The sequence below is a fragment of the Anastrepha ludens genome, chromosome 4 (assembly GCF_028408465.1).
Source record: "Anastrepha ludens isolate Willacy chromosome 4, idAnaLude1.1, whole genome shotgun sequence".
Taxonomy (NCBI): Eukaryota; Metazoa; Arthropoda; class Insecta; order Diptera; family Tephritidae; genus Anastrepha; species Anastrepha ludens.
Window position 1 is genome coordinate 33,001,235 of NC_071500.1, and position 18,984 is coordinate 33,020,218.

The 18,984-nt window shown below is 39.9% G+C and overlaps 2 protein-coding genes across 4 annotated transcripts in view; one reads left to right on the forward strand and one right to left on the reverse strand.

Annotated features, from left to right (window-relative positions):
• LOC128861532 (putative mediator of RNA polymerase II transcription subunit 26) overlaps positions 1-18,984 on the reverse strand; it is a 273,455-nt gene that overhangs the window by 59,867 nt on the left and 194,604 nt on the right. For both annotated transcript variants that reach the window (XM_054099730.1, XM_054099731.1), the window contains exons 4-5: positions 17,401-18,603; positions 17,199-17,306 (exon numbers count right to left, since the gene is read on the reverse strand). In XM_054099730.1, coding sequence (XP_053955705.1) covers positions 17,199-17,306; positions 17,401-17,545 — 253 coding nt within the window. In that variant the 5' untranslated portion in view covers positions 17,546-18,603. The remainder of the gene's footprint in view (positions 1-17,198; positions 17,307-17,400; positions 18,604-18,984) is intronic.
• On the forward strand, positions 1,210-2,414 carry LOC128861534 (fibrinogen C domain-containing protein 1-like). 2 transcript variants are annotated; one of them, XM_054099733.1, is made up of 3 exons: positions 1,210-1,536; positions 1,670-2,146; positions 2,221-2,414. In XM_054099733.1, exons 1-3 carry the CDS (start codon positions 1,313-1,315, stop codon positions 2,384-2,386), a joined length of 867 nt encoding a protein of 288 aa, XP_053955708.1. In that variant the 5' UTR covers positions 1,210-1,312; the 3' UTR covers positions 2,387-2,414. The 2 variants fall into 2 exon arrangements, with proteins under 2 accessions (XP_053955708.1, XP_053955707.1); XM_054099732.1 differs by having other exon boundaries at positions 1,211-1,536; positions 1,619-2,146.

The following is an 18,984-nucleotide window of genomic DNA, read 5'->3' on the forward strand; positions in this document are numbered from 1 at the left end:
AACTGCAGCGCGCGAAATAATGGATGAAGCGGTAAGACTATGGCAAGACCACTGTGTTAACGACACACGTGGTAGATAGACGGCCTAAGCCTAAAAGACGTCGCCGCATGGAACAGCAGGAATTTTTCTACACCTCAAATGCCTTCGGGGCACAGGTATTTGCAGAAATACCTGTTCAAAATAGAGAACAGGCAACACCCCACTTGCATACACGGGGATGCCGCCCAAGATGATGCTGAACACACATTCCTCCAATGTATGCATTGGGGGCAAGAAAGTTGAACACTGGAGAATGCAGTCAGTCACTATGTTAAGTAGCGAGGAAACGTGGGAGATCATCAGTGGTTTCGCGGAAAGAATTCTCCTTATAAAAAAGCGGGACCTGGACGCTGGCACATAGGTATATATCTTTGTAATGAGGAAGATGGAACGCCACTCTGAAGTAATGCGAAAGCGATTCTAGAGTGGGGGACGGTTCCAAACGAGGGGGAGTTTTTTAGACCCCGGACATGCCATTGCTGCGATGCCAGCTTTGATGATGCATTAGGAAAAAAAAAACAAAAAATTGGGAAGCCCATGAAAACGGAATTGCTCATGAATAGTAATAATTGTAATAATATCAATAATACATTAGATGCATATACATATAGTATATATGTATGTATACATATGTAAAGGGTGATCAGATTGGAGGCACTTTTTCCACTAGGATTTTTTTACAGATCACACGTGGCTACTGTCTAACTAAATACACAATTTTTTTTCAGGAATACATTAACATTTCATTATAAAAAGTTTTACGGCCGAACAATGTTTACAAATCGTAGAATTGTATTACGAAAATCGACGCTCATTTTTGGCTTACTGGCTACGGCAATAAGCAAAAATTGAATTTTTGGCATTTCTGAAAAGCACGACTTTTGTTAATTATTTTTTGGTTTTTATGATTAGACTTTGCTTAGTAGCCCCAGCAAGTTTCATATTGAGAATCCCATAAATTTTTTACTTGTATTAATGTACGTACAGAGGGGCCAGCGTAAAATGTGCCCAAAATACTGCTCTAGCGAAATGCTAGCATACAAAGCCGCTTGCAAATCGATCGAAGCTTCCAAGCCCTGGCGGCTCTGTTTTCCTCACCCTATGGCATAATTTTATGCTTATCGCTTTCGCATGTATGTGTGTGCACAAAAGTATATCAGCAAATGAATGACTGCTTCATTGCAAATCCCGTAGCCACTCAGTATTGTTTTGACCTCTCCGTCGCGCAAGTCGCAAATACACAAAGAATTCGCAGTACAGACTTGCAGAAACTATGTACCTTGGAAAGCTTACAGTGCTACAATTTATTCTGATATTCGCCGTAAAGTTGTGCTTGAGTGAAAACAATGAACTAGACGATATTTGGGTGCCCGAATGCGATGTAAGCATAGATGTAATCAAACTCTTTGCGGATAAATTGGGTTCGGTTGAACAACTGGTGAAGGGAATATTTGCCGGAAACGATTCTCTACAAGCGAAGACCTCACTTAAAATGTAGTACGTATTTTGCAAGTCTGTTACATTTTACAACTTTGGTTTTGAAAGTTTATTTACAAAAATATGTTTCTTTGTTCGGTAGTGAACGTCTACCCACCAATTGCATGGAAGCTGCCGTTGACACCTTCAAAAGCGGCATCTATGAAATTCAGTTCGAGCGTTTCAGTGAAACACCATTTTCAGTTTGGTGTGACGAAGAGACTGATTTTGGTGGTTGGATTGTCATTCAACGGCGCGTGAACAGTGATGAGTCCTTCTATCGGCCTTGGCTTACCTATCAGAAAGGATTCGGTAATTTGTCTGCCAACTACTGGATAGGTTTGGAAAAATTGCACGCACTCACCTCGAGCTGTGAACAGGAATTGTACATAAAAATGGAAACCTTCGATAATAAAAGTTATTACGCGAAATACGGTGCGTTTGTAGTTGGTAGCGAAAATGAAGGCTACGTTTTAAGGAAAGTTGGAAAATACAGTGGAGATGCCGGTGATTATTTGCAACACCATGAAGGCTCTAAATTCTCAACATACGACCGTGATAATGATGAAGGTGATGAAAATTGCGCCATAAAATTTGCAGGTGGTTGGTGGTACCACAATTGTTACTGGACGTGAGTGGAAACAAACCTAACCTAACCTAACCTAAATTCATACTTTACAAAAGTTGTTTCTAATATTTTTCCAGCAATTTAAATGGTGACTATGCGCAAAAATTTACTGTCAAAGGTGTAACTTGGAACGGAATAGGGAAACGTAAATCATTGAAGTTCGTGCAAATGATGATACGTCCAACAGAAAAATGCATGTTGCGCTTATCAATGAAAAACTCTTTTGTACAGAGGAAAAAATAAATCAAATAGAGATTACGGCACACAAGCATTTTTACAAATTGGTGCAAATATGGCGAAAAATTAATCACCACATCTGAAGATTTGTTATTTTTAAAAATGGTGTCGGAAGTCAGTTATATTTGACAGTTGTGAACTAGGCAGCTGTAGTATACAAACATACGGCAAAAAAAAGTTATTTCAAAACATAATTGGATGATTAATTTTGCGCCGCTTTGTATCTTTCATTTCTTTATTTTTATAAGTCTTCGATTACAGCAATAATCGCCGAAGTCGAAAATCATATCTGCTGTTACTGTTACTCTATAATATGATTTTAACAGTTACTTAAAAAAGTAAATATTAGTTATGAAAACTGCCGATGGTTAGGTTAGCCAGCTTGCTTGTCTAAGATACGACACTCGGTGACCCTAAGGCCCACTGTGATACCTGCATTTGATTTCCAAGCATTTTTTTTGCCCCCAACTATGTTGCTTACACCACTTAGACCTTTTTAAGAAGGTAAGTAAGCCCTTCAGTGAGACATTTTGCAAATCTCCCAGGTCTTCAAAAAAAACAAGCGCCAAGATATTTGGCACAGCTTCTTTGAAGTGCAGGTTATTCACATAGGAGATGTTGCACCAACTCAGTTTCTTCTTTATCTCCGCAACTCCTGCAGGAGTCATTGTGAGGTAGGCCCATTCTACTGGCTAAGGTGCCAATAGTGCAGTGACCTGTTATAACACCTGTGAGGACGTCGGTAGTTGATCTTTTGAATCCAAGCAGACATTTTGTATTTTTAAGATTCAGTTGGCCAGAACGCTTTGGAGATCCTGCAGTTAGCAGTCAGAGACTACCTTCTATTGGTTTCTGCGATTACGCTCAAGTCCATTGCAGTTCTCTCGCATTTAAAGAAAGTGTGCTCCGCATCATCATACTCAGTATCTCCATATATGCAGTTGGGTAGGCTCATTTTTCCCATTCGCCACAAATACTTGTGAAAGGACCCATGTCCAGTGTGAGGTAATAGTTAACCTCACCGTGTTTTCTTTCTATATTTCTATTTTATAGATCGGGTATTAGTCTCGCTGTCCATCTACCGTACCGTTGAGAGTTGCCTGCCAAAGTGTGAGCGTTTGAACTCTAATATCGGAGAAGCATTGTACTGGTATTCCTGTGTTTTTTACCTCCCAGCTCCGTTTGCGCTCTTGTGCTAGCATATCTATAGGGATGGTTCCCCTGATAACTAAAACCGCTGCTTCAGATACTGTTCTGTATGACTGTTGCAAAGATTGCAGAATGAAGCTCTAACTCCGACAGACATTCTAACCTCTCATTCGGGTTCTAGCATTAGAGTTCTAGCTAATGCAGGGCAAGAACTTAGAAGGTGTTCAAGAGTTTCCCTCTCTTCTAGTTCATTGCAAAATCTGCAGCTATCATTGTTTGTTATTCCCATTTTGTATGCGTCTGCCGCTAATAAATTGTAAGGGCTCACAACCCGACAATCTTCTGCTTAGATTCATCATGAGAAGTCCATTGCCTCATCAACTGTTCTTTGTTACCTTCTTATTGTGATAAATCCACGTTTCATCCACGGTTGGATCAAAAACACCTTATGGTGTAGGAGCAGGAGTAGTGGGGCCCAGAATCCACAAATCATTCAGTCTCACCAGGGACACCACCATCTTCCAAGCGGAATTATACGCAATAAAGGAATCAGCAAACATCATGCAACGTAGAAATCGCAAGAGAGTAAAGATTAGAATACTCCCGGACAGCCAATTCGTTCTAAAAGCTTTGGATAGCTATACCTACAACTCAAAAACTCTCTTAGAATGCCACAAGGCACTCAATAACCTGGCATCCAAAAACAATGTCTCATTAATTTAGGTACCAGGACATGAGGGATATGACGGCAACGAAAAGGCAGACTTTCAAGCGAAAAAAGGGGCAGATGTAAATTTCATCGGGCCTAGTCCCATATTTGGATTTAACAAAAACAGCCTAAAACAAAAAGTAAAATACTGGGCCAAAACTCTAATAAATCAGCATTGGAACAACGTAGAGGGTCTTAGACACTCCAAAAAGTTCCTAAGTTTCAATGCTAAAAGAGCTAACATGGCCCTCACGTTAAACAAAAAGAGCATTCGCACTCTCACAGGCGCCCTCACGGGTCACTTCAACTGCAACAAACATTTACATAAATTAGGCATAACTAACACCAGCACCTGCGATGATGAGTACCTCTCGCAACATGTAAGCATTTTGCACTTGCTAGTCAATTATGTAAGTCAAAGATGGATTAGTGCTAATACTGTGAAATTGCTAACATGGCAAACATGGTCAGGGCTAAATCTACTTATATCCTAGAATGTTATAAAATTGAGTAGACTTCAAATTAGGACCTTAGTAGGAGACCTCACCGAATATTGTCTCATGCAAGGAGGTTAGGAGTTTACATGCACGATTCCTGTGGTAGCTGCAGAAATAAGGAGGAGTTTGAAACAATACAAATTCTTTTCTGCACATGCCCGGCTCTAGCCAGAAGCAGAAACCGACATTTAAGATCCCACTCCTTAATGGATATAGATAATCTATACCTTTTATGCTTTGTCCAAAGCTCAGACTGGTTAAATCTGGGAGGAGAAATGTAGCCCAGCCTAACTGCAACTCACTACGGATCCATGTCGTGATCTAAGTGGCATCGCTGTACCTATGTGCGATGCGGCTGCCAAACCTAACCTAACCTAAGTTGGTTGCTTTTGTGTTCGGAAGTTCGTAGCAGTATTTTGGCAATCCTGTGGAAGGTCGAGGCTTCCCATATTGACTGTGCTTCCATAGTTGGTTGCTCATCTAGTTCCATTTTCAAAACTGAGCGTCAGGGATATATGTTCGACGTACTCATTCTCTTCAAGCGGGTGCCTGTCTTAGCAAACTCTTCAACTCTCTCATTTCCCTCTCTTCCCTTGTGTCCTGGTACCCAGTAAATTGTGACATCTCTATTCACGCAGAGCTCATCCATTTTGGATCCACAGCGTTTCATACGTTTCCAGCTAGTGATTACAGCCATTATTGCTTGAATAGCAGCTTGACTCTCCATGAAAATGTTTGTGCGAGTGTCCAGGGTCGGTAATTCAGCTGCTTTGGTTACTGCATAGATCTTAGCTTCAAATATACTACAGTGATTAGGAAGCCTATAAGGCTTTTGTAGATCAAACTGCGGGCAGAATATAGCCGCTCCTACTCCTTCCGCATTTTTGGATCCATCTGCACAGAAATTGTAGGTACAGTAAACGGATTCTAAACCCTTCTGTTCTATTACAAAACCAGGCCTATTGCCAAAGTTTACTTGTGGAATAACGTTGTCCGGCGTTCCGTTTATATCCTGTACGTTGCTGTGATCAAAGGCCTTGTGAGAATTTTCCAGCCATCATCCAACCGAATGGTAGCCACGCACAAATCCGTGATGCGACAGCTACGGTCTGATTACCTTGGAATCCATCATTCCTGGTGGCATAACAAAAAAAAAAAATTGTGTTTGTATCCACACGATGGAGAAGAGCCTACATGTTACTTCTTATGAGCTTCTGTTTGGTTTACATGATTCGAATCACCGCTTCTCTGCTAGCTTCCAATGCTCTCCCAGCGAAAAATTTGTAAATGAAAGCAGCAACAGTTTAGTGATGATCAACCGACTTTGTTTATATTTTTTCATTGTAGGATGCTTTGAAAATCAATGAAATTGCATACAAGTTTTTGTGCGAAATGTGGTGAGGAGCATGAAACTGGGTCTTTGAGCGTCCTACGGCGGCACCTATCCATTTTACTTTTCAGGCCGGACCATTTGAAAAGCAATGGGATTGCGTAATAGTTTGTGAAAACGAAAATATGCAACTTTGAAGTCAAGGGATTGTTTTTATTTTATCCACCACTCGCTAAGTGTTTGGTGGATCGAAAGCAGGTAGTGTTAAATTTGCCAGCGTATTTCACTTTTTTATTGACCTAATTTCCCAGCTTTCTAGAACTTATTGACCCACCCTCGTAAGCTTTTTTTCGCCGTAATTGAGTTCCATAAAATACTCAACCAAACGCCCAGGAGCTACTGTTTTTCAGTTTCAAGTTAAGAACGCCACTGCCACTGCCACTTCCACTGCCAATGTCAGTGCCAATTTTCAATTTCCACAGGTGGTTACTGCCGCCAGAAAAAGATGGGAAACGTGAGAATGAGATGTCTCTGCGAGCAGTAGCAATGATACAGTGGCAAGCGAACGCATAAAATATGCTTCCTTACATACCAAAAGTAAACACATACAAATGCATGTCAACACGTACGTCTGTGTGTGCTACTGTTAAGTGCATTAAGATGTTCTCACTGAAATCGCATATTTTCTGCATTGTTGGAAATAAATTTTCACCTCTACACATGGGCGCACGTATATGCATGTGTGTGTGTATTCATGTATACATGCCTATGTATAAGTGCAAGTGATGTGCTCCAAGTAAAAGTGCGCGCTGGCAGGAAGTAACGCACTTAGTAACCAAACCAGCCGACTGCATTCCCATTCATTGCAACACTTACACGCGCAGCTACTGGCGAGCATACATACATATACAAATACATATACGTGTCCGTTTACAAGCGCAAAGGTAAAAATACGCATATGCAACTCCATGATTTTTCCATATCCTTGCCGTGCCTCTTTTACACTTACTTACTTGTGTACATATATCCGCACACACACTTACATACCCATACATACATATGTGTGAATGGAAATGCATGACGTTTTTAAACGCTAATGAAATCGGTGTATGCACAGATATGAATTGCTTACCTTCACCATCACGGAACAACAAAAAAACAACAGCTCTCACGTAGTGAAATTTCATTAAGTGCACATTACTGCGTCGCTTAAGTGCTGCAGTGCTTCAAAATATGCTGCGAAAAGGTCGTAGAGCAATTGATAAGATTTTTTGTTTTTTTGCAATACGAGAAAAGGAAAAAAATAAGCCAGTTTAAGTGGGAATCATTTTAGCCTGAACTTAAATACTGGCCTCTTTATTGAATTTCAATTTTGTACACTTCACGGCAGATTCAACGTTAAGGCATTAAACTGCATGGTAGTCTTTTTTTCTTTATACTTGAATTTTCTCACGTTTACCAAGCAACAAGAACCACATCAAATACCTTCACAGGTGACATCTTTAAATGTAAATATGTACATTACACGATCTATTGTCGGTTTCTAATTCACCGCCAACGTGTTGGCCTAACAACTCATCGTTCCATCGCCTCAAAAACTCTAACAGCCACCTTATCGAATGTTGTCATGGTCCAGGACTCTGCGCAAAATTATAGGCGCTTTTGATTTGTCACTTCTCTTCTCGCTATCTCTGGGCTCTGACGCCATATTACTTGACGAAAAAATTGCATAAGTAGGAGTGCCTACAACTTTATACAGGTTACAACGATCTTCATTTAGGATGCTTAGCCCGGTGGAGCGCAAAAGAACCTAAGATTCTGTGTCGCTAATTAACCATAGCGAGGTAATGACGAAAGTCCAGGTGTGTGAAGGGCTGCTATAAAGGAAAAATTCATAAGCTATTGAATTATTTGTGTGCGACCACTCTACAGTATGCCACGTGTGCGAACCCCATTCTGGGTGAAATGGTTGAAGTACCTCCCTGACACTCCCCAAGTGGCACTAAAGTGGGAATGTGGGAATGAAACACTAATTGAGGTGTCACTCTCGACAGAAAATTTCAAACCTTCGAGTGTATTTCCTCATGATAATCCATCTGCAGTTGGGAGACGGCCAAAATCGCGTAAGCGGTTAACGCGCCAATTAAAAAGAGGTTGGTAGACGGCATAAAACTGTAGACCATTAGTAGAATAACATCATAAGGCACACCAAAATTTTGAGGATTAATTGATTAGAGATACAAAATGTTAAGTATCCAACCCAGAAGACAGGTACTGTTACATAATTTTCTAAGTATAGCTGCAGTATAGCTTCTCGTGCTCAGATTAGAGTTCTATTGCAGCAAAGATCTGGAGAGATTCGGGAAAATATGAAATCAAGAGAAATGAATGGTAATAACCGAAAGCTAACTTTCGAGACCACTAAAATAGGCGTAGCGTATGCTGGAAAAGATAATGTGCCAAAACCTGGCACCAAAACCGAAAAATAGTTACGCGAATATAATAAAACTGACGATTAGAACCTGACCTCACTTTACGCCAGATCTCGGCAAATAGAGAATGTGGACTTAAAATTTCTGATGGCATAAATCACATCACAATCTAGAAAGATCCAGACAAAAATTCAAAATACGAGCCACTTCGTTTTCGGGCGTAAGATTAAGTCACTACGGAATGATATTGGTGGGTTCAGTTACTATGGAACGTGATTTTTCATCATAAACTCATGCGCAATGTATGAGAAGTGGGCTTCGATGAGTTCGGGCCGCACACGGTAAGTGTTTAACTTCAGGCGATCCAGACACATCACAACACTTGAAATTGTCCAGTCACTGTCTGTCTAGTAGGAACGTATTTACGATGAATGATGAGACGAATGTCGAAAAAAATTACTAAATTATCAATGTCTATGGAATTTTCGAGAATCTTTTGCCAAACTGCACAAAAAATTGTATCACAGTACGCTGTTATTTTTATGACACCACTAAAAAACTACTTTCGAAAGGCTGAAATTGAAGAAAAGTTCCTTCTTTCTAGCCATGCAATGAAATCAATGTTATGCTATGGGCGTTCTCCCTTCAATCCTAGAATCCTTTTCGCCCTCTACTGCCTACAATCCCAGTTTCATTTATAAATCTAAGATTGAGCTGGGTTGTGCTGAGCGTACGTAACTATCATATATGCCAGATATACCAGGCCGAGATCTTTACATCTTCCTCCCACTATGGCATCATATTCGGGAAGCAAGTGTAGTGGTGTTTCTGGAGATAGTTCACACAAGTCGTTGGATTTATATCCCGAGCTAACTTAGCAGTCTGTAATGGCCTGTGAAAAAGACAATAAGCATACTGAGTTTGTACGAGTTTTACCGAGATGTTTAATTCTCCTCTGATTACATCGTCCTCTCCTGGCGTAGTCTCACAGTTTGGTGCCACCTTACGTGCCAGCCTTGCTCTTCGTCTCTGAGCTCTTCGCTGATGGTATGTTGTTCTGTAGCAAGGACGCTTTCTGATACTGTTGGCTTCCACTAACCCACTCCCGAGTATGTCCTTATGTTCAGATACCCATATGGGTCGAATGCGATTGCTCGCCGCTAATAAATTTTATTATGTAAGCATTCAAAGACTATTGAGAAATTTAACTCAAAGATTGGCTATGAGTATAGCCTGACTGTCGCTCAAAATGGCAACCAGCCAATTCTTTTTTTTAGATTGATCTCTGCACACAGATGGCATAGAAGACATACAGACATGTGTAAGTAAGCTTATGAATGCAGTATTTGCTCGAATTATATTCAAATTCTCCAAACTTAATTGCCACACCTCGTAAGCGACACTTTCTTTTTAGCCTAACTATTGGGACACCTTTAAGCGGCAGCCGCTCGAATCCATCGCTGTAAACAACACGCACTACGAGTACTACCACTAAATTTTTGAAAGAAATTATAGTTCAAACTTCAATCTACAATTTTAATAAACCTTTGAGTGAAAAATTTCGCCAAACAAAACTTTAAAAAACACTTACTTCCGGATGTCATCAAACATGGAGCGAAAGAAACGCCAAAAGCAGTGTTTCGCTTTCAGCAAACGAAGCATAGGCAGACAGGTGGGGAATAAAGATACTTCAGCGCCTTCAAAATGCAAAGAACGTGCATTGGGGTGGTCGGCATCGTTGCTAGACGATTTAAATTCTATATGAAAATATAAGATAAAAGGTTTATTAGAACACTGCTCTAAGCCAATTTCAAGCCATCCAACTTTGAAAGGAGCTGTCTTTAATTAATACAAAGTTAATATGAAGATTAGGTACTGTTATTTTTTTGAATACATACTAATGATTGGCGATTTTTACGTAGGAAGACCTATATCTAATTTTTATTTAAAGAACCACCAAATGAGGCTACCAGGCAAAAATTGTGTAACTTTTTTATACGTAAAAAGAAAACGAAAAAAAAACGAAAACCAAAACAAAATAAAAATAGAGACAAAAAAAAATATATACCAAAATGTTTACAATAATAGGATTACCCTATTAGTATTGCCCGTCCGTCCATGCGCAATAGAGGTGGTTTTTAATACAGAGGAAATATGATATCTCGATTACTCGTATAAATATAGCGAAATTTCTCATATTTGATATAAGTTATTAACCCAAAAATAACAAATACGTCGGGGCTAATATTTTATACCAGACTCTTTTTATCTATTTTTATCTACTATGTAAAATATATTTTTTCTTATTCTGTGTGTGTTTATTCAAACTTGAAACAGAATTCGTTCATGTTATATTAAAATTTATTTGAACAAATTACCGTTGTTATTTACTCATTTTGTGATGCACCGAAATAGACAAGATTAACAAAAGCTCAACTATAAATTATGATAAGTTGTAAACCAAGTACATTTTGTTGCAATTTAAAGAAAGTAATTTAAAGATAGCCTCAGTATCTAAAAAAAAGTGGTATTAAAAGACCAAGTCATAGTTCGTGGCGAAATATTTGTAGCTAAGTTGATGAGTGTACGGAAACCTCTAGACTTAGGAGAGTATTGGACTCGACACTCATGTCCCCAGCTTTTGCAAAAAGGCCGGATGGTTCGTGAACCATGTCTAGTAGGGATTTCCTATTAAATGCTCACTTTCCTGGCAGTTCAGGCCAGAAACTTGGACGAAATCGTTTCTGAAACCAAGGTTCGGTGGGCGATTAATAGTTTCAGACGTTATAAATTTCCTAATACCGATGGTATTGCTCCAGCTTCAGCGAATGCTTGATCCGGTGATATCATATCTTCTGGCCATTTGTAAAAGTTGCCTCAGGCTGTGATATATCCCTGATAAGTGGAGAAAAACCAATATAGTTTTCGCATATCTTTCCGACGGACTTTAGACCAATGAGCTTATCATCGTTCCTTCTACCAACCCTCATCGATCGTTTGATCGATCTTCACATAAAAGGTTGCTTGAACAGAAGTAACTTCTTAGCAGCTCAACATACTTACAAACACTAAGGGTAGGTCACCCTGCCATGCACTCACCGGGTACTATTGAGAAATTTTTCTCGTTTAAAGCAGCAACCTAGGCATTGAAGGTGCATTTACTAATACTTATCCAGAGAAAATACTCTTGGCTCTTTGTTAGGTTGCAGTTAATATGTCAACTATACAATTAGTATGTAGTTAGTCGGAAAATAATTTCGAAATTAGGTGCTTCTTGCACCGCTCGCACAGTCTTGAGCGGAGCCCCTCAACGAGACTTTCTTTCTCCTCCTCACTGTGGAAACTGGCTGTCAACAATCTGCTTTTGAAGCTCGGTAGTCGGGGCTGTAAAGTAATTGCTTGTGCAGACGACATGGTTGTTACCACATGTGCTGCTCGTAATAAGCTATCTAAATGGGCTGTAAACAGCGGTTTAGGTGTGAGCCTTCAGAAAACAAAATTAGAGCTGTTTTCGAGGGCATACAAAATTCCACAATTTGTGAAGTCAAAGTTAAATGGTGTAAGGCTAGAAATAGGAGATAACGCCAAGTATTTAGGTGTAATCCTCGACAAGAAACTGCGACATGAATGTCGAGGACAGAGTAAGGTAAACTACTGTGGCTCATGAAAAAAGTCAATTGGACGCAGGTGTAGAATTTCTCCGAACTCCACTCACCGGCTGTATAGGATTTTTATCATAGTTTAATTAAAAATCGTTTGAAGACTGAAGAAAATAATGAAATAATCTTGTATAAAAAGGGGCAGTTATTGTTATATTGTAACAAATTATTTGTATATTCAACAATACTCAATATATGCAAAATTTTGACGAAATATATAAATGAGCCAAGATTGAAATAATGGTGCTCGGATTTAAAAAAACCGGTTTTTAGTAAAGTATATTATAAAAGTGTGCAAAATTGTTTTCATAACACTGAAATGCATGAATTGTTGTTTGCGGTGCGTGTTATGTAATTATTGAAGTGAAACTTCTTAGGCGTCGATAGATGAGCAAGAATGGAAGGTAAAATTGCAAAGCCATGCAACGTTTTGGGCATTTTCGTTCTGCGAGAGAAAAAAAAGATATAACGTAGAGGAAAGCAGGGAGAGAGAGCTATACCTTATATATATCTTAGATACACTTTAGGCTATTATTCCTGAGTTGTTGGTGCAAACTTGTAGGAAATATATTTTTGGTGCATACCTTTTGGCGTTATATTTCCTTGGTGCCCACTGTGTGGGGCGTATTTTGGTGCTAATTTTTTGGCGTTTTTTCTTGGTGCCTACTTTTTGCCGCTTATTTCCGTTTCCTGGCTAGTACTTGTGCGTACTATAAAATGCTATTCATTCCGGTGTCCGATTTTTTGGTATTGCCTTGCGGTAATTTGTGCCGTTGCTGCGGTCCTGGAATCGCTGCGTTTGTGCGGGTGATATACGCTTGGAGTAGTGCGCGTTGTTGCTACGGTTTGTGCCCCGACACCGGTCGACCCTTCTCCGTTTTTTGTAAATTTTGTCTTTTCGTATTCTCTCCAAATGTTGTGAATTTATTTAGATAAAAATTCGTTTTTTCTCTCTCTCTCTCTCTCATTCTCTCTCGGGTCTCTCCCTCTTCCTTTGTGTGGCTTGAAAGTTTCACTTCTGTTATGTGTACTACGCTAAACGCAATTTTTTGTCGCGTGCTTACGCATTCATCGATTTGAGAGTAGTATACATTTTCTTTATTTAAATAAAATAAAAGAAGAAATATTTTAAATAGGTACGCAATTTTTCGGCCATACAACTAATCTGGCGGGTAGCAACTAGAAGGAAAGAAGTGATATTTTTTTACCACCCTAGTGTACATATTATATAAGTATACCATACGCTTTTCGTATTAAAACACCATTTCAACAAATTTAACAGCAGACAACTTGCTTGCTTGAGTGAGTTGGAAAAGAAAATTCGCGTAGCTGTTAGAACAATTTTATGCAACCGCCATGCGGCCAATACTCCGGAAATGAAAGAGAAAATTATCGCTGTTTTAACAGCGGCTTGAAAGGATTGAATGAATGAACAAGCAGTTTAAAAATAAAACAAAAATTTGCACTAAAGGATTGTCGAGAAGTCAAAGAACGCTGTGGATAGCTCTATATAAGTACTCGTACAATATGCAGTCTGTGGTAACGTAGGTGGAAGTATTGAAAGGAATTTCTAAAAGTAAGTGAATGCAAAAAGTACGACCACAGTCGCGCCGCCGACAAATCGAAGGTTAAGAAAATATGTATATGAGCGACTGGTGCAGGCAGCCAAGCAGTCAGACGACTGCACTGGGGGAATATGGCAACGCAGTGCACTACATACCACGCCAACCTTGTTTTCGCAGTCAGTGAAGCCATTAAAAGTGGCAGTTACAAGAAACAGATTAAGCAGTAAAAGTTTTAGACGGCCAATTGGTCGCCTATTTTAAAACTAAGTAGGTTAGGTTGTTGAAACTTTGGTAGAAGGAAATCGTAAATAAAATTAAATATAGTGCTAGTATAAGGATTTAATGAGAAAAATGTATTTATTGTAAATGAATTTAAAAAGGTTGAGTCATTCAGGAGAAAAGAGATTTATTGGAATGTTGGTTGAAAATAGAAAAAAAATCTATTAAGGAAAAAATCTATAGGATTTTCAGAACGGATTGGCAAATTAATGAGATGATTTTAATTTCTAATTTGTGTGATTTAATTTTTAAATTGCGTGAATTTCAGCTGCAACACTTGAGAGTGGTTGTCGTTCCTAACCTTATCATTTAGTATTAAGCCCACAGCGTAGCTAGCCACTGGCACTGGCTCGAGATTCTTAACGTTATTTAATTCTTTATGGGACTCGTGTGGGAAAGTTATATTCAAAACGGAATTGGGGAGCAGTGTAATCTAGCTCCCGGAAGGGTTCCGAGAAATTTCGAACGCCCAAAAGTGAAATTTCTTCAAATTACTTAAGTATTCAGTCTGATTACATTGTAACTAGACTGGAATTTGGCATAAATATATATGAGAAGAAGATCTAATAGAGACTCAAGAGACTTGGTTGGGTGCAAGGCAGCGCTCCGGTAATGAGCATGGATGCTGTAATTTGTACCCTTTCCATTTTCCATTTTTCATTTGAATATCATATTTCATATCATATCAATTATAACCACCAAACAGTGACCCCGAAGAAGAGTATAGGTCTCAAAAAGTGCAGTGTACAGCCAGTAAACTATGCGAGGTTTTTAGTCCATCTTTTAATTATAAGCGTTTTGAATGAGGGCGGTGGGGGAGTATGACCCTGAGTATAGTGGAGATGAGCCCGCCTTGAGTATTGCCCTTTAGACATTTTGAGGGCATCCCTATAAGCTTGCCCCGAACCGGTTGTTTTGCTAGGATAAGCATCTGTCTGTTGTCCAACAGCAAGGCGGGAATCTCCGGATTCTACCTGGGTGGTGTTCTCTTGCCCTTTCGGCGGCCTATAGGACCTTGTCCTAGAAGCGTTCTCAGTTTAATGGTACAGCGTAATGAGAGAAGCGTATTTGCGAAGTGAGGTTGACACTGATGCTTTTGTATTTTTTCCAGCCCATCCTCCTCCTCCTATTTTTGTAACATGAGAAGCTGGAAGCTACCCAAGAGTGTTAAAAGGAAACATGGTCAGAGCTATCTGGAAGGCTTCTTGCAATGTGCGTCCTCCAGCACCCTTGCACCCTTGTATAAGGTTATTCAATAGGTGCGCTTCAACTTTTTTCCGATAGGGAGGGCGAACGACGCAATATTTTTTATTTTTCGCTTGTCATTTGTAAACTTCATTAGTATACATTTCATCATGGAACGCTACACACTTGAGCAACGATTGCAAATCGTGCAAATTTTTTATGAAAATAATCGTTCTGTTGCTGCTACTTTAAGAGCATTACGGCCATTTTACGGTCCATTTAACAAGTCGTCCCGTTTTGTGGTTATGTGAAGTCATTGGTCTACAGTAACAAGCCGGCGACGATTTGTGAGCTCAGAGCCAATATTGAACGCGAAATTGCTGGAATTTCGGCCGATTTATGCAAAAGAGTGGTCGAAAATTGGGTTCAACGATTGGACTTCGTAAAACGTGCACGCGGTGATCATGCAAAAGAAATCGAATTTCAAACTCGATAATAAAAAAAAAATTAGTTAAAAAATTCAAACCGTTTGTGTTTTATTCAAAAAAGTTCAAAAGTTGAAGCGCTCTTACTGAAAAACCCGATACATGTATCCGGTTCACTATATCCTTGGCACAGTATTGACAGATTAAATGAGTATAAATGTTTTCTTAATAAGAGTACGAGCTCTGGTTCTACCAACGGCCTGTATTCTCCTCACCTGATAGGCATCAAGTGGAAAGTGCAAATCCTGTTTCTTACTACCCAAGGTCCTTGGATAAATACAAGCTCTTCTGCAGTGTTGCGGAGGCGCAGAAGAAGAGAAGCGGATGGTTTTTGTAAATAGTAAAATCTACATCATCCTCAATGGGGGTTAACCTCAATTGCCCCTAGGATCTCACTCTCAGTTACAACAACGACAGTAGTGGCAAAATCTGCTTCCTCCGATTTTGATCGCAAGAACTGATACTCCGATAAATTAGGTCAGGGGCCGGAAAAGATGCCACGTATATTCTTTATTCAGATGAAAAGGATAATCGATCAGGCCAGTCAATTGATACGATATATTCGGACATCGTACGAAAAACTTTCTCTGGAGGTTGTACATTTGAATAATAAGAAAATCGCAGAAATAGTTTGTGTACAGTTTCCAACCACTTAGGTCTATTTTGAACGATCAGCGCATGATGGGTGAATGCCGATCACCTCACTTCACTAGCCGCAGTGAGTGGGGTATTCTCCTGGAACTGATCTTCTTTTGCACAATGATGCTACCTTACATGTGGTTTCGAAGCGCTTGACCATCCTCCCAGATTTTTTCCATTCAAATTAGTAATTATAGCTAAAACCGAAAGAAAACTCAGAAGACAAAAATGTGCAGGTGGCGACATCCGTGAACTACTATTCCGCTCTCAGTGAATTTGACAGAATCAGCTGATTTGCTGACGTATTTGTTGTATTTTTTGACATTTTTATTGTTATTAAAGAGTGAATTTAACCGACTCTCAGCGAACTCGAAAGCTGGAGGGCTGAGAGGCGTCAACGGGGTAATGAAAAGGGATTGTTTACGTTTACGGCTTTCGCTCATGTTGCTTTATTGAACTCAAAAAATAACCTGTTGGACGAGTGTGGGAATGCGTGTGAAATGAGTGGACAGAATTCTACTGCAGAGTACCCGGTGACGTTGAAGTTACTCGCTCAATTTCATTCTTCACAATAGATGAAAGGCAAGCCTTGTAATATATTATCCTTGCCATTCAATGTTCTTACGGCATTTCAAAAGCAGCCGAAGAATTCAGTCCCACAACAATTACAGGAAATCGAACTCTCTTAGTTCACATTGCGTGAACGACCGCGGCCTAACAAGCCCAAATCGAATCAAGACTTAAGGCATTTTGATAAATGTCTCCGATTCGCTCCTTGTTATGAGTAAATATGTTTAGGAATCATGGCATGACTTTCGGTATTAAAGGTTTTGTATCGTCTGCAAATCGCGTTTTATGCGCCTCCCTAAAATGACATTCCGCTACTCACCCAAAGTTTGGCTCAGCACCGTGCGTCCATCTTCGCCATGACAAGCATTGCGTGCATCAAACGGATTCGTAAACTGTACGAATGCATAGCCCTTATGCATTGATATACCTGAAAATATGCAATTAAAAAATAAAAATAATCTCATTAATTTTCAAGTGATGGATGCAATTCGTATTGAAATAAATTTTCCATTTTGACTTACCCGCTAACCGACCATAGATCTGAAACATTCGTTCTACGTCTGTCTTTGAACACTGGAACGTATTCAAATTGCCCACAAAGATTCGTGAATTCACCGCCTGTGGATCCTGCGAGTTCGTCTGATTGGACAGCTTTGACATCTTCATTGTGTCGGCGACGTTAAGAAAATGTGTCGCCGTGTGCTTGTAGAAGCTGTTAGGGCTGCTGGCCGCACTGCTGCTTATGATGTTGTTAGCCGTTATAGCGGTTATTTTGGAAGCGTAAGGTGGAGGTGTCTCCGTCTCACAACGTGTGGGATGGGTGTGTGCGTGCGGGGAGAAAAGGCGAGTCGCAGGCGATGGCAGGAGCACAACCTTCGGCGGTGATTGCTTGAACAGTGGATGTGTGGTGTGCAGATGAGCCGACAACTGGTGCTGCTGCTGTTGCTGTTGATGGTGGTGATGGTGTTGCTGCTGCTGCTGCGAGTGAAGATGGTGTGGATGGTGGTTGTGCTCGGGGCACGTCGGCGTAAAATATAAAAACGCAATGATGGAAATTTAATAGTAAACCGGCTGGCGAAAAATAAGAATTATTGGAATTTCAAGGATACGCGCCAGAAATAGATGAGTGTGACGCAATTGCCGTTGCCTGTTGTAGCGAGTGAATGCGGCCACTATCGCTCTTGCGAAATTCCAGCGCAGTGATGGATTTATTTCAGAAATTTCAACTTGACTTTTTTATGCTCTTTTTCAAGCAGGATTCAACGGCAGGATTATTTCAATAAAGCGCCTTAACCGGCAAGACCTAAGCCAGCGTGGATGTGGCGTGCGTCATATGCATTTTCATTGGTGTGTGTGTGTGTGTGTGTACGTAAAAGTGTGTGTGTTTATATAATATTTTTTAGGCGGAGTTGTTTATTCTTTGTCGGCTTTCTGCCCAAACGCCTAGGATTAGGCTCGAGTACTTGTTTGTATGTATACCGTGTGTTTGAGCAAATGATTTGCCTTTCACTTTTTTTTTTGCTTTTGGTATTTTCGATTGTGGCTGCCTGTGGAGTTACCTCATAGTTCGCCTGCTTGCATTGTCCAACAGAAAAACGATTTGTTGTTGCTGTTGGTGGTGGTTATGCTGACTTAACGATGTTGCTGCTGTTGTTGTTGATGGCGTAACCGCAGTTATTGATAACAATCGGTGCACAAAAACTGTACACAATGGATTAAAAAATCTGTGAAAAAAACGAACAAGAAAGAAAGAGAGAGAGAGAGCATGATAAGTGTATAAATGGGAAAAATCAGTTAAATTGAGAATATGGATAAAAATGGACTGACAAGAAGATGTAAATAAGTCCATCATATAACAAGTTGTATTGTTCGAGCTTGCGCTGGGGGAGGGATTAACGATGGTATTTTAATATACATATATGTGTGTGGGTGTGCGTGTGCGGGTGTGCATTTATGTACGTTGGGCTAGTGGTTATATTTTTATGCGCCTAGGAGCACACAACCACCACGTATTCAAGCGAATATCCTCGGTCTGTGGTTATAATTGATTTTTCGCATTAAAATTCGATTTTCGGTATTAAAAATATACATCATGAAATGCACTG